The 16,734-nt window shown below is 37.9% G+C and overlaps 1 protein-coding gene across 1 annotated transcript in view; it reads right to left on the bottom strand.

Moving 5' to 3' along the window:
- The window catches only part of Eml5 (EMAP like 5), a 114,017-nt gene that overhangs the window by 46,790 nt on the left and 50,493 nt on the right, over positions 1-16,734 (bottom strand). Inside the window, exons 16-21 of the mRNA XM_057782639.1 lie at positions 13,666-13,759; positions 12,518-12,618; positions 10,468-10,670; positions 9,380-9,491; positions 8,279-8,406; positions 2,600-2,741 (exon numbers count right to left, since the gene is read on the bottom strand). Of these exons, the coding sequence (XP_057638622.1) occupies positions 2,600-2,741; positions 8,279-8,406; positions 9,380-9,491; positions 10,468-10,670; positions 12,518-12,618; positions 13,666-13,759 (780 nt within the window). The remainder of the gene's footprint in view (positions 1-2,599; positions 2,742-8,278; positions 8,407-9,379; positions 9,492-10,467; positions 10,671-12,517; positions 12,619-13,665; positions 13,760-16,734) is intronic.

The following is a 16,734-nucleotide window of genomic DNA, read 5'->3' as shown; positions in this document are numbered from 1 at the left end:
GCAAGCTAAGAATAAAAATTCCAACACATTGGATCGTATTTGCTCTATAGGCTTTCAACATAGAGACAAGGTTTCTTTTATTCATACTTTCAAATAAGAATGTTAAAATACCAATGAACTAGGTTTAAACCCTAAACCTATGTGACCTCAAATAAGGCTTTACTGTTTTCCCAGATTCCTCTGAGAATCTCAAACAGAACTATCGCTTCTATCTTTCTACATCCCTGTGACCTAAGTGTTTACTTTATGGATTATAAACCTGCCATGTCCTTCAGGAATCTCCAGATGATTATAAAGTTTCTTAGCAACTCTTTGTGTATAATAGCTTCAAACTCTCCTAAATGGTATATACAGCTATTGGAAAGACAATGAAGTGTGCCTCTCTTCAAGAAGCCCACAAACATGCTCTTGGGTGTGTCTTTCTTCTCAATTGCCCTATCTAAGACCCATGCTTAAAGTCACACCGAAATCTTTTAATAAAATGCAATTCTGCTTCATTCTAGCTCCTCTTGAAAAGACATTTTTCTGTGGCAGGAATGTGAAAAGATTTGTGCCACCTATTCGTGTACATTGCTTCCAATTTCCAGGTCTTTCTAAACCTGTTATTTTATATGCCATCTTGTTTCTGACAACAAGACAGAGACAAGGCTCTATATCGATACCCTTGGTAGCCTGAGAAATTATTTTCAGAGACTGCCACTAGGGAAAACCCATGATTCTTGGTTTTGACGTAGAAAAATGACAATTATTAAAACGAGCTATCAGATTAAATATTGGACCGAGATGGTTCGTCACTAGAGATCTACAGAGATGTGGGGCTACGGGGGAGGGGGCATGGAATGAAGAAAGACATGGAATGATAGCAAGAATCCAGAAACAGAAATTCCATAAAAATCCATAATTGATTATAATTAAAAACTACAACTGCAGGATATAAGAACTGTTGTTTTTTGTTTGTTTTTGAGATGGGGTCTTACTGAACAGCCTTGGCTGGCCTGAAACTTGAAGTCATACCACCTCTACTGAGATTATAGGTGATCAACAGCACATTAAAGCTGTTAATGGGAGCTTTCCAATGCATCATTACAAAAAGAAGTGCAAAAGGCTGGTAAATATTCACAATATATTCATTTCTTAGACTTTAAAGACTGTAAACATTAGGCCATATTGTGTATCTATATTTTTGTTTATTCTCTGATTACTATAAAACTGAGTCATTTGTCAAAAACTTTTCTTATGAGAGCCCACTTCCATCATTGTCTCATAATTAAGTCTATGTGACATCAATAATCTTATTACATTAACATAAGCAGTTGTTACAAATACCACCAGGTGTTATGGCTCACACCCTTAATCCCAGCACTCAGGAGACAGAGGTGGATGGATCTCTGAATTCGAGGCCGGCATGATCTGTAGAGTTTGAGGCTAGCTAGGAAGACATAGTGAGATTTTGTCTCAAAAAAGAAAGTTCACACACATCCTTTGTAAATTAGGAAAATCAACTCCCCATCTTGAACTAATGCTGAATAAAATAAAGATACCTAAGTAAAAATATTTAAATCCAAAAGCACAGAATCATAAATTTTGCCTATAACCTAATGCAAAGAAGTATTCCTTGAGAGTATTCAGGCATCTGTACTGGCCTGCCCTTGGGGTCCTGACAGGATACCTCCTCAGCTGCAGCCACTGAGAGCATCGCCTGTGCACATTCACTATGTTCCCTTTTAAAAGGTGAACCGTATCCACCTCCTATTCATATTCTCTCTCTCTCTCTCTCTCTCTCTCTCTCTCTCTCTCTCTCTCTCTCTCTCTCTCTCTCTCTCTCTCTCTCTCTCTCTCTCTCTCTCCTCCCCCCCTTCCCTCCCTCTGTATGTGTTTGTGTGTGTTCCTTTCTCTCTCTCTGCTTCTCTGCCTCTCTGCCTCCCCCTCCCCTTCTCTCTCCCTCCCTACCTCTCTTTTCTCTTCTGCTGCTCCTATTTCCGAGGCCGGTCTCTCCCCTCCCCTCCTTTTTCATTCCCTTTTCAATGATGATGATAATAATAATAATATCCCTCCATGTGAACTCTGCTGCATGACATCTTTTCTCTCATAACGCTTTTTAAAAATTACAATACTCCTAGTGGAAACCACTAGCACTGACAGACAATTTTTCAATATTAACACAAAATAAAAGGTCACAAACTTAGGAAGCATAAAGCAGGATGAATCCAAGTAAACCCAGATACATGCCCAATGCTGTTAAACTACAGAACTGCAAGGAAAAGGCAAAAGAGCAGCAGAACCCAAATAATGTCATCTACACCAAGAGCTCCAGAAGCAATTACAAGAATTCAAAATGGAGTCAACTATCAAACTAAGATCATACTACTGGACCAGGGAGGGCAATACTTCACTCCAAAGGGTATTACATTGTTAAAGAGAAGTTAAGCAACAGTAAAAAAACTGAATAAAATCACCTTGCCCTTGGAATGTCATGAGTTCAGCAAAAGGGAAATGAAGGAATTTCCAACAATCTTTTACTAGAGACACTCTATGGCTATTTGTGAATGTCAGATGATTGTGACAGCTTAATCTTTGCTGAAGTCTGAGAGCCTCTTACCCTTTTTCAGTTTCCGGACTGCCAACATACAATGACTAGGAGAGAGATCCCATATTCTTAAAGTTTTATCATCACTTACAGTAGCGCAGATGGGCAGATAAGGATGTGTGGCCAAACCCCACACCTCTCCTTCCATGTGTCCCTATAAAGAAAACACAGTTAATCTCAGTGTAACCTGAAAATACGTGAATTAGATAAGGAACTCCACAGACCAGCTCACCAGTGAAACGCATAAAGAGATCCAAATTCAGAAAAGCCCTGACATGATTTCAAGGAACTAGAACAAATGAAGGAAAATTTACTAAAGAAAATCCGTTAGAATTTGGTCAATATAGTGATGGCATATGTACTGGATTTCAGTACCTCTTCACTGCTCACAGCTCATCCACATGGAAACCAATACAGACTCTTGTAACCAAGAAACCTAGCTTTGTCCCCAACTTCCGGTTGGAGGGTCAGCTTCCCAGGATAGGCAGCATATAGATTTCTCCACCCGGAACCAGCTGCCTGTTGGAGGATAGATGCTTGATGTACACAGCTGACAAGTAGAAACTCCTTTTCCCCCAGCCCCTGTTCCAGATGTCAACTCTACTTCGAGTGAGTGCTACTGAGAATAAAGAAGCCCCACTGGAACACAAGAAGACCTGAGATCACTGTCTCCTTTTCCACTGTATGTATTTACTTTCTAAAGCCTGCAAGACCCAGAAGCCTTCTCTTGTCCTTATACTCAGCTCCAGAGCCTGACTGAGATTTCGCCTCTGTGCAAACTGACTGGTCTATGTTTTTGATGAAGAGATTAGGAGTTTTTGTTTTCTGGCTTTCTTCTTAAACCATGAGGCACTAATTCACAAATCATTTTATAAACCAGAACCAGATAAGAAAAATACAAAGCAATAACTCTTCTAACCAGGATTACTAAAATCGTCGACAATATATTAACAAACAGAATCTATCACATGTAAAAACAATTATACACTGCAACCAGGAAAGCAAGGCTATCAATCCTCAAAATCAATTAATGTAATACATGTCACAGAATGAAGATCAGAACGCCGTGAGCATCTAATAGAATCTGACAGATCCCTCCTGGCCCATGATTTACACCACTTAATAAATTAGAAATTAAATCATGATTCCCCGATCTTAGCAAAGAGCCTTTGTGAAAAGCCTACATGCCTATTTTATCATCACTTAGGAAGCTGAGGCAAGAGGGCAGCTGCATATTCAAGGCCAGCCTACCTATTCTACATAGTGAGTTCCAGGCAAGCCAGGATAACCTACAAAACTAAAATAAGAAAGGAAGGAAAGGAGGAAGGGGGAAGAAAAAGAGGGAGGAAAGAAAGGAGAGGAGAGAGTAAGGGAAGGAGGGAGAGAGGGAGGGAAGAAAGAGAGAGAAGTAGGGAGGGAGGAAGTGGAAGGAGAGAGGAAAGAAACAGCAGAGCAAGGGAGGGAGTCTCCTTCAGTGAATATCACACTTAGTGGTTGATAGCATAAAGCTTTACTTAGACAAGGAACAGAAGCAATAATGTCTGTTCTCATTGCTTATATTCAGTGTTACAATGGAAGTTTTTGGTGCAGGACAATTTTGTATTCTGTCAATTATGTTTTAAATAAACACTGGCCAGTAACCAGGCAGGAAGTATAGATGGGACAACCAGACAGGAAGTAGAGGAAGGGCAATGAGAACAGGAGAATTCTAGAAAGGAGGAAGCTCATTCCTCTGTAGTCCTATCCAGACACCAAAGAAGCAGGATGTGACCTGCCCCACCGAAAAAGGTACTGAGCCTTGTGGCTAACATATACTAGAATAATGGGCTAATATAAGATATAAGAGCTAATACGAAGCCTGAGCTAATGGGCCAATCAGTTTATAATTTATGGAGACCTCTATGTGATTTTCCTTGGGAAGTTTACTGAATGCGGGAACTGGGCAGGACAGAAACCCCAACAGAGCAGACCCTCATGTTACAAGTTTTAGCCAGGGCAACTAGCCAAGAAAAAGAAGTAACAGTCACCCAAAACTGACAGGAGGAAGTGAATCAGTTATTTACTGATGACAAGATCATGTACCTAAAAAATTATAAAGAATCTACTGCAACATTATAACTAATAAACGAAATTAGCAAGTCTATAGGACCAAAGTTTCCATTCACAGGCTGTGTACAAAATCAACTGCTCTATGCACTAGCAAAGAATGATCTGAAAATAAGATAAGATAAGAAAATCCTGTTTAAAACAGCATCAAGAAATAGGAAAAAGCTTAATAAGGCTATACAATGAAAACCATAGAAACTAGCTCACAGTATTTAGAGATCTTAGTGACTTAAGAGCTATTTTGTGTTCATGAGAACTTGCTCCCATTAGGACAGATTCCCAGACTGATCAACAGACAGCTGAACAGACAGCATTATTACAAACACTGCTGTCTTAACAGCCTGTTAGGGATACATGTTCCCATATTTTTAGTTACTATAAATTTGTGTTTTCTATATTTCTATCATGGAACGTGTATCAACAAGTTCTTCCTTATTCTTATTTTCCTTTCTAGGTACTTTTAAAAGAGATTATGTAAAAAATCTTATCAAAGTATGGATTATAATTACACAGAATTTATAATTTATTTAGAACCCTTATATCTTTATTAAAATTTAATAGTTCTTAGAGCAGGTCTTCCATATTTTAACTCTAAAATTCCTAATTATTGGAATAACCAGTGGGAAGGATCAGACACACCCCCAAGCCTGACAATCTGATTTTGATTCCTAGACCCCATGGTGGAAGATGAGAACTTAACACCCCAAGTTGTCCTCTGACTTCCACACACATGCCATGAGCATTGTCTTCCAAATCAATGAATACATGTAAAAATAGTAAAAAAATAAAATACTGGTTATTGTATAGTTTTATTTTATGAATAGTATTTTCTGTAATATTTTATTTGTATTGATAGTATAAAGAAATACAACTAATTTCTTTATGTTCATTTTTAAACTCATATTACAGAAACTCTCTCAGTTTTAATTTATTAACTCAATATCCAAGGTACACAGTTGTTACAGCTGAAATTACTACTGCTTTTTTTAATATATTTATTTATTTAGTATGTATACAATATTCTGTCTGTGTGTATGCCTGCAGGCCAGAAGAGGGCACCAGACCCCATTACAGATGGTTGTGAGCCACCATGTAGTTGCTGGGAATTGAACTCAGGACCATTGGAAGAGCAGGCAATGCTCTTAACCTCTCAGCCATCTCTCCAGCCCTGCTTTTCTTATTTCCAACAATTAAGCCTTTGCTTGATTAGTTTCACTGGACTCACTAAGCTTTTACCCACACATTTAGATAATAACAGCTAAGGCAAAGCTACCAGGAATCCTCATGTAAGGAAGTGAAAAAGACATTAAAATTTTACCTTATAATAAATATAAAAATAACAATAAATAATAATAATAAGATGGCTTGGGGTGTGACTCAGTGGTAGAATATGTATCAGCATGCATGAGACCCTGGCCTAAATTCCTAACACATTTTCCAAAAAGATGTATTGAGAACAATTTTACTTAGGAGGCCATTAGGACAGCATCCACACTTTAGGTGCTAAGTAAGCATCCTGAAAGCCAACATAAACACTAATATGAAACTAGATATTTTGCCAAACAGAAGCCATCAATGGACTCTAATCAGAGAATCTGACAATCACAAACTGCCAATAACGCCAAGCTAAGGTTTAACGATTCTAACCAAGTGGATCTCTGTCTTTTGCACCAAGCTGCCAAGAGCTTGCTCCTATACTGAGGCACATCTCCCTGGATCCTTCTGATTCTGAGTGTGGTCCACTGCACGAACACTTTCATACTCAAATAAGCCTATTAGGTTTGTTTAATCTAAAATTTCCTCTCTCTTTTACATATTTTCATTTACTCCTTGAGAATGCCATGTACATAAACAATGTATTTTGTTTATCGCCTCTCCAACTCTTCTCAGCTCCCCAGCCCACACAATTTTTTTTATCTCAATAGATACCATTTATGATTTCTAATTTTTTTTCTGTGAAAATTTAAAAAGTAATTCTCCTGTTTTCGCGTTTAAGAGTATTTGTAGTAATAACATCTGAGTTCTCATAAACAGGTGAAGTACCATGACTAGCCAGGCATGTAATGAATGACCCAAAGGGAAAAATCATGAGAGCAAGGCCAATCAGAGTTACACAGACACACACTCTTCCCTATCACACACACACACACACACACACCAGTAACCCCACAATAACTTCAGTATGTTTTTATTTCAAAGATATATTATGCAGGTGAAATTATTCGTACACGTTTTGCCTTTTAAACAATCTCATTCATAGGGTATTAACAATAAAGCACCAGCTAGGCGGTGGTGGCGCACGCCTTTAATCCCAGCACTCAGGAGGCAGAGGCAGGTGGATTTCTGTGAGTTTGAGGCCAGCCTGGTCTAAAAAAGCTAGTTCCAAAACAGTTAAGGACTGTTACACTGTTACAAAGAGAAACCTTGAGCCCTGTGATGGTGGCGCACGCCTTTAATCCCAGCACTCGGGAGGCAGAGGCAGGCGAATCTCTGTGAGTTCGAGACCAGCCTGGTCTACAGAGCTAGTTCCAGGACAGGCTCCAAAGCCACAGAGAAACCCTGTCTCGAAAAACAAAAAACAAACAAACAAACAAAAAAAAAAACCCAAAAAAACCCCAAAAAACAAAGAGAAACCTTGATTTGAAAAAACAAAACAAAACAAAAACAAAAACAAAAAAAACCCAACCACAACAAAGATACAATAAAGCACCAAATAAAGCATGAGCAGTGCTCTGTGTGTACTCTTTGGTGTCCTAACAAGAATGAAGCAGAGGCTTAAAGAAATATGCCTGTATTAAGAAAGGAGGCAGAAGCAGGAGCAGGGGCAAGTCGATCTCCAAGATTCTGAGACAGGTCTGATCTACACCGCAAGTTCCAAACCACAGTGGGACTCAGTTTTTTTTTTTTTAAAGTTTATTTCTGAATTTCCACTAGCTTCTTTTCACTGACAAATACTTTCAGTAATACAGTTTTAGTATATAGTCATGCTCTCCTTTTCCACTTCTGTAAGCTATAAGCTTAAGACATACTTAACCAAAGAGTTTCAGAAAAATAAATATCTCATGTTTAACAAATGCTCCCAAAAAAGTAAAATCAAACATGAAATGAACATCTAGGTCAAATATATTATAACTAGCTTTTGTCCCATTGATTTAATAATTAGTGATAAAGTTTTACCTAAATACTGGCAATAATTCTGCATGAGAACATGTATATCAATTTATTGATTATGTCTAGTCACTGAACTAATTTTCTGTTTATATTAACATTAAGAAATGTTTCCCGGGCCGGGCGGTGGTGGCGCACGCCTTTAATCCCAGCACTTGGGAGGCAGAGGCAGGCGGATCTCTGTGAGTTCGAGACCAGCTTGGTCTACAAGAGCTAGTTCCAGGACAGTCTCCAAAACCACAGAGAAACCCTGTCTCGAAAAACCAAAAAAAAAAAAAAAAAAAAAGAAAGAAAGAAAGAAAGAAATGTTTCCCTAACTCATTTTGCATTGTTTTCTGCAGTGTCAATTTTGCTTCTCATATTCTGAATGAAAACATGAAGTTCAAAGGAAAAAGTGCATATCAGTATTTAAAGTACCTGGACCAAAAGTGTTATTGGGCCACTCTTATCCACTTCTAATATTTCACCATTCTTTGTGCCAACTAAAATATGACCATGTCCTAATGATATGGCACGTATAGATGGGTTATCTTCCAAGAGCAGACCTGAAATGTTAAATAGAAAATTCTTGTAGGTATAAGTTAATTCCAGAATTTATATTTTCCAACTGATGCTATTTGGGTGGTAAAAATCACATTATGAAGTTGTTTTTTTTATATTTAAAAAATTCTATTTCCTTTAATCATTCAATTTGTTAATCTCAGAATAAGCATAACCACATAGAATTCTGTTCTATCCAGATCCCACACTACCATTCTGATAACTACTTCTTTGCCTCATACATTAGTAAATCATCTTCTTTCCATTTTCCTTAGGTTATTTATAAAATCCAAACCAGGAATTCTAATTCAGTGTAAGATATATCCCTTCCCTCAGGGTGTCCTAGGCAGGCCTCAGTAATGTATTGGCAAGCATGGCAGATCTAGTTCTTGCAACAGATCTTGTGTGAGGAGAATTTAAGAAGGCAATTAAACTTCCTGAAGAGGTAAATAAGGATGAAATCATTTAGAATAAATCCTGTTTGAGATCTGAATAGTGAGCATGTGGTTCTGTCGTTGAGAGAATAACAGACTCTAGGAACAAGTAAAAGCTTGCAGAAAGGCCTCAAGATCAGTGGGACTGTGGCACCATCCCTAATAGGAAGGAATGCACAAACAAAAGATAGTGGAAGACCTGCACAGCTAGAGAGGAGATCAGCATAGGTCTCTACTTCCACTGTGGGTTCCAGGGACTGAACTCAGGTTGTCAGGATGGAGAGGTAAACTCAAAATGTAGCCTGACAGCAAGCTCCTGAATGCCGATAAATGCGAAAGTTAAATGTTAAGGGTGTCATAGTTCATATTTCATCAGTACACCAGAGAAAGGAGCAGGATGACTCTGGTATCAAGTTAAGTGATTTCTATGCAATTCTGATGCTCATCAAAAAAGGAAATATATTTCTTGTGTTCCACTTCAGTGAACGAGCATATTGATGAATAATTAGTCTTTTCTTGAACAATAGACTAAATATGAAATCACCTTTAGATCCTGGGGCTAAATCAGCTCTTTTTATAGCATAGGTCTTAAGACATCTTTCAAAGGAATCATCCCAAAGGGCTACTACACCGTCTTTTCCTCCAGTTACAAATCCCTATAAAAACAAAGAGTCCCAGTTAGTAAAGACCAAAGTTTGTCAAAAACAATTACCTGCTCTATACTGAAAAAAAACTATAGAGAAAAGAATGTAGATGAAAGTCACAGCTTCTGAGTAACAGGGATTAGTATAAGCATTTATTATATTTCCCAAACATCAACACAGAATCTATAAAGATATTTATAGTGGTAACAGGATAGGATGCCAAAAGACCAGTTTCTAAAGTGGGTGATGAGCTATGACTGCCACTTTCAGCAATCACACATCCTTCCAAAGCCTCCTACTTTACCCTGGAAAAGAAAGAACAGCAATGGTACTGAATAGCATCTGATTATACAGAGAGCACTTAGCATAATGTTGACACATAGCAGGGCCTTAATATAGTAAGGTTTCATTTTCCTTTCTTTCATAATAAAAATTTGTGTGTGCTTTTCTGTGTAGGTCAGAGGACAACTTTTGCAGGTTGGCTCTCTCCTTCCATCATGGGTACCAGGGGCTGAATTCAAGTTGTCAGGTTTGTTCAGTGTTCTATGTCATCAGCCCTTTCTTTCATTCTTTCTTTTTCTTTTTGAAACAAGTCTCTGTTCATAGTCCAGGCTAGCCTCAAACTTCCAATCCTCCTGAGTGCCAAGATTACAGACATGAGTCACTACTTCTAGCAAAAGCTTTTTGTTTGTTATTTTTATTTTTAGACAGGGTCTCATGTAGTTCAGGCTATCCTTGAACTAATTATTCATCCAAATATGACTTTGAACTTATGATCTTCCTCCATTCATTTTCTGAGTCCTGGGTTATAAGCATGTACCACTACGTGACATTTTAATCATGTTTTTATGCAGCATACTTATCTCATATCATATTTAGGGGTTTGTAAAGAAAGAAAAAAACACAGATATAGTTGGGTAGCCAAGTACAAACCAGTGCTCCTTCTATGATAACTGTATTTAACTTAAAATTACTTTAGGTTACTTACTTTCTCCAATGCATGCATACTGAACACTGGCCCATCATGGGCTTTAACTGTTTTTACAAGAAAGACATCTCTCCAGATGCACACATCTCCTGTGGATGTTCCAGAAAAAGCCATCTCTTCAGTCCATCCATACACTGCACACATCATTGTGTCATTCTTCCCCAGAGAGCCTATGTAGCCTTTTCTTCCAATTAATCCTCCCCCTGATTCATAAAAAAATGTGAAAGTGTTGCTTTCAAAATGTACACAGTTTCAAATAAATATAAACTTGAGATAAAAATAGCATGAGAATCCAGTTTAGCCCCATGCATAAGGCATTTACTTCAACTAATAATTTGTCCAAAACTATGCAAGCAAAGGGTTAGATAATACTTAAAAAAACAGGAATTACTTTTACTTGTCTAATGAACTCTGTGGATCTGACCTCTGAAAATATGGAAGATTGAAAATATACATCAACATTTATCCACTATGATTCAGTTCCAAGGCTATTAAATATGTTAGGAAAAAAAATGTTACTCAACTACAAATTTTTAAGATATATATTTACTTTATTTTTCATTTTTATAACTGAAGGGACTCTGTGACAAGTTTTTTTTTATGTGCATGTGTGTTTTGCTTATATGTATGTATACCTACGCACTGCGTACATGCAGTGCTCTAGAGGTCCAGAAGAGGGCACTGGATCCCCTACCAGTGAGCGGTTTTGTGGGTGTTTTAGACTTGGGTCCTTTGGAAGAGTAGTAGCACGCGCTCTCAACCACTGCGCCATCTCTCCAGCTGCTTAGTATTTACTTTCTTTAAATCTCTTATTTCAAACAAATATGTAGACGAGGGGTGTGAGCATGCGTGTGTATATGTGTGTGTTTTCTCAAGTACTACTCAGTAGGCATTTACAGTTCCAAGTAATATGGCCAAATGAAAAGCTTGTTTAAATTTATGGAATGAAACCCTAAGTTCTATCCACTTCATAACTATAAACACTTTGATTTACTGAGTCTCTGGCACAGCATTCAATACAAATCTGCATCATTACTTCACATCCCATATAATTCACAACTTGGAAGTCAGGTGAATTTGGGAAATGTTACCACAAAATTTGTTGTTTTCTGATGTTTCACTTCTTACACTTAAGCATTTTCTCTGAAAGTTTTCAGTTCATTGAGATTTCAGTGCCACATTGCTAACATAAATATAATACTCTACTTGAAAAAGAGGTGTTTTTAATGGTAAAAGGAAGTTTATTCCAAATTTGTGATTTATAGTTACAAATGACTAAAGCACCAGTATTTCTGTATTACTTTATAGCATATAGGGCACTTTTACGAAATTTTTTAAATTTTAGACTATAAAATGGAGAAATCTGTACATTAACTGATTAATCCCACAGGTTAAAGCATCTTTGTTTAAATGTACCAAGAAAAGCGCATCCTTTAAAAAATAAAACTTTTTCTTTTAGATGGTGATGATCAACCAGAGCCAGAGAAATGCTAGGAATGCATTCTACCCCTAACCTATGACCCCTCCCACCCGTGAGGTTATCTTGGATAATGTTGGATTTATAGAAAGATGTAAAATAACAGTGTTTCAGGGACTGGAGAGATGGCTCAGCGGTTAAGAGCACTGCCTGCTCTTCCAAAGGTCCTGAGTTCAAATCCCAGCAACCACCTGGTGGCTCACAACCATCTGTAATGAGATCTGGTGCCCTCTTCTGGTCTGAAGGCATACACGCAGACAGAATATTGTATACATAGTAAATAAATGTTCATTTTTTTTTTAAAAAAAAACAGTGTTTCTGCATAATCCGTTATCCAGTTTCTCTAAATACTAACATATTAACATCACTGTCCCTTTGTCAAGACTAAGAAACCAACATCATTTACACAGTGCCATTAATTTGAACATCAGGCCTTATTCAGATTTTAGCTTTCTAAAAACTTTCCTTCTCTATCCCAAGATCCAGTCCATCACACCAATTGTACTTAGCTAAATTATTTTAAAGGTAATGGTTTTTAGCATTTTAAAAGACTTAAAAGGAACATTTCCTTACCTGCTCTACGCCAAAACTTCATGTGTTTAATCCCAGCTGTAATTAGTTTATCAGACACATAGGGATTCATCTTCACAACAAAAATCTTATCTTTACTGCCTCTGAAATGAGTCAGAATGTTTTAGTTCTGTAGAGAATCCATCTCAAGACAACTCACTCCCTAGCTAGAACCCTCCGCCCTCTAGACAGTTGTTTTCTGCTGGTCTCTGACATTCGGGCTGTGAAATCATTCACATGTATGTTAACTTGCTCAGCAGACTCTCCAGGCAGGATAACAGTGAAAACAGAACTTCACTTAGACAGTACCCATGAGACTCACTGTACTGTGCCCAGAGAATGCTGTCTATGACCGGAATTAAAGAAATTTCGAAACAGCAATTCATCACAATTTAGCATACCCTTCAATGTTCCTTTTAGTACATGTTTTGGGGAGAGAGGGGTATTCATTATACAATATATGTGTCAGAAGTGAGAGGTTAACTTGCAGGGATCATTTCTCCCCTTCCAGCACACAGGCCTGGTGATTAACTGAGGTTACATTTGGTGCCTCTACCCACTGAGCCATCTTACCAGCCCCTCAAAGTTCCTTTCAACTACTGTATCCTTGGATTTCATCTATATACTCCGCAAAAGTATTCATATTTTAGGTATTTTCACATCTCACTTTGAGGGAGTAACAAACTTAAAATGTAACCTCCAACACTGTTAGCTACCTTCCCCTTCAAAGCACTATTTACGATTATAAACCAAATCATGCTCCGTTTAGAAGACAGAAATGAAGAAAAATACTAGAAAAACAACATCATATAATTTCTTTTTTGATATATGTACATATTTCTCAATAAAATGTATGAGCATTTTACCATGCTTCCCAGTTGGTATATAATAGTCTTTAATAGAATACACTCTTTGTCATTGCAAATTGAAATAGTAATTTCCAATGTCCTATTGAGGCACATTAAAAATGGGTACACAGGGGTTAAAACTACAAAGAAATAATAAAATCATTTATCTTTTAGCTTGATTATATTTATTTAAAGGTAATAAAAGCTGATAATCATAAAAATCTTACATATTAGCTTGACTTCAAAAAAAGTGAAGTACATGGCAACATTAGGGTTTTACCAGCACGGTAGGGGTTCTCCTACCTTGCCACTGAAAGTTTCTCCCCTTTCTTCCAGTCCCACAGGACAATGGTATGGCTGTCATCTATTCCAACTGAAGCCAGGCGTTTCCCATCAGCTGTGACAACCAAAAAGATGAGATTCTGAAGTCAAAACCATTTAATGTGTTTTCTAGAGCATGGGCTCTCATTTGAATAGGTCCTCTATCCCAGGTCTCACATGCTGGATGCTTAGCCCCCAGTATGATGATAGAACAGATAAGATATGGGCCTGGTGTGAGGGGATTAAACGCTTAGTGCTCTTCCCTAAGAAAGGTATAATGCTCTCTCAGGAAGAATTAGCTCTATTGTAATGGTTGTTATAATAAAAACAAGTTTAACCCTTAAATCTCCCTGGCTTCCTGTCTTAACAAGTTATCTTTTCCTTTTGCTTACTAATGCAAGTGTTACAGCTCTGGAGGGAAGTCAGGCTAGACCTGCAGCTGTGAAGGGAAGGTATCTGGACACCTATGGCTCTGGAGGGAAAGGTATCCTGACTATCAGTGATCCACTGCCTAGAAGTATCAGATTCTTTCTGTTTTTAAAGATCCATTTGGAGTTGTTGGATCCTATCTTTCACTACACTTGATTGGTTGACACAGAAACAATATTCTTCCCCAAGAAAGAGACAAAGACCACCTCTCTCTGCTATTAGTAAATCTAATCCTTTCTAATTTTGTAGTACTATGGTGACCAGCGAGTCTCTTTGTGCCTGAAGGATATAGAGCTACCTGTTGGAAATCCTGGATGAATTGCAAAGAAAGCTGATGGTAAATAGCTAGGGAAGTAGTCAGTCCTGCTGTTCCAGTGGCCACACCTGCATATATGCCCAGGGCTGCCAGAAAGGGTATGACCTGGACTGCTCATTTGTTATGCGGTGGGAATTTGTTATACTATGGGCTTGGTAGTGGGAATTAGCAAGGGTTTTTCACAAGGTACCACCCCTAGTTTAGGACATAGGAACATCAGGGCACAAGTCCCAGACCACCTAGCAGGTAAGCAGTGATAAATTTGAGTACCACAGAGAATCAAGGCATTGTGAATGTCTGGACATAGGGGTTGGGTGATAGTACTAAGGGTAATGATATTATTGTAGTCTGCAGAATCCAGAGTGCTCACAGGGTGTGTTCCTGAGGAGTTAAAGCAGTCTGTGATACTGAAGATAAGAATGTGAGAAAGATGAGGAGCGGCAGCAACATCTGACTCTAAGCAATTAACAAGTAGTAAGGCGCAAGAATTTAATAAAACAATGGGCGAGGCCACACATAGTGGTTGCCAGTTTGACCCTGGAGGGACACACAACCAGCATTTTCCAAAGAGGTCAGTCTGAGCATTATTCAATAGCCAAGAGATAGTGTGATGGGGGAGTGGGATCAATATCATCGAAAAAAAAAGTGTTATTAAGAATATAGGGATCTTCAAGGAGCTTTGGACCACTTCTTCTAATGTGTCTATACCCAGGAGTTGAGAGAGTAGGATGTGTACCTTCTGCATTTTGAGTATATCTGTTGGGTGAATGTGATAAATGATTACCAATGACTCCCATTTTCAATCTGGGCTGCCCTGGATCCTTAACTATGATGTATAAAGATTCTCTGTTCTTTATAAAAGCAGAGTGTTTTTCTGAATATGCATTATGTCTCTTATAGGACCAATAAGGACAGCCTCCATAGGTTTCTGGCCTGTGTTGACATTAATCTCAGAGAGCAAGCATAGGGGACAGGTTTCCTAGCAATCCATTTTGGTGTTATAGGGATAAGTATCTCTTTTTTGGCAACCTACTGGTGAGCAGTCTCGAAACTCTATTACATGAGTGGTCTGGTTGAACTGCTGGATATATGCTTCCTGAACCTCAAATCTCCACAGAGTCCGCTAGCTATAGGGGTGAGTGGAAAGAAATAGAAGGAAAAGAAGTAGGATTAGGCTTGAGTCTTGACAGGTGTATGAGGTCTCATTCTTCTGAGAACAGAGGCTGGTAGTCTGTAATATAGCTTTAAGGATTGTCCTTTTACTAATTGACAAGCATGGTAAGAGCTATTAATTCAGCCTGTTGATCTATGGTTTTGGCTGGAAGGGTCTGTGCTTCGACCACTATGGTGTCTGAAGCCATAGCATACCCTGCTTTATGTACTCTTTCACTCCCACCATGATGCTGTCTGTTATGTTGTGACACAGCCAAGAAGACTCTTGCCACAAGTAGAATCAATGGAGTCACTTGACTTGAATTTTCAGTTTCTTTTTTTTTTGTTGTTTTTTTTTTGTTTTGTTTTGTTTTATTTTTATTTATTTTTTTTTTGAATTTTCAGTTTCTATAACTGAGCTATCCAGGTCTCTGCTTTTATTGGGACTCACCTTAAGGTGTTTTGTTATAGCAATAGAAAATTCACTAATAGGCTATAGCACTATATTTAAAACTTGAAAAAGTAATGATAAATGTTAGGCATGTATACAGCCATGAAATAAATCAGAATTTGGAAGAGAGTGGGAATAGTGATTCTTTTAACTTGTGTGTGTGTGAGTCGAAGAACAGCTATATGAAGGTTGTTCTTTTCATCCACCTTCATACAAGCTTTGGGGATTGAACTCAGGTTGTCAGGCTCAGGCAGCAAGTAATTTTACTCATAGAGGCATTTTCCAAGCTGGGATAATGGGTTTTTGAATTATTACCATACTTGACCTAAGTTACTTTATGCATTCATTAGGTTGAGAAGAAGAAGGCTGGGGGTGTGTAGGAAATGTACAAAAAGATGGATATCCTAAATATCCTGTGAGGTGACTAGCACATAATATATGCCTGTATCACAACATCATATTAGGGCCTGAGGGTATAGTTCAACGCTAGAGCATTTGCTTGGTGTATGTAAAGTCTTGAGATCCATTGCTGACACCACACACATTAATCACCATATACCCCATCAATACAAACAGTTATTTTTTAATACAAACAGTTATTATAGGTCAATTAAAAATAAAACCAAAATCTATATTAAGAAAATAACAGATTATGAAATAATTAAGAGAAAACAGATCTATTTCATTTAAATTCACTATTAAG

The sequence above is a fragment of the Chionomys nivalis genome, chromosome 10 (assembly GCF_950005125.1).
Source record: "Chionomys nivalis chromosome 10, mChiNiv1.1, whole genome shotgun sequence".
Classification (NCBI taxonomy): Eukaryota; Metazoa; Chordata; class Mammalia; order Rodentia; family Cricetidae; genus Chionomys; species Chionomys nivalis.
The sequence above is the reverse complement of the archived record's forward strand: the minus strand, read 5'-3'. Positions and strand labels throughout refer to the sequence as shown.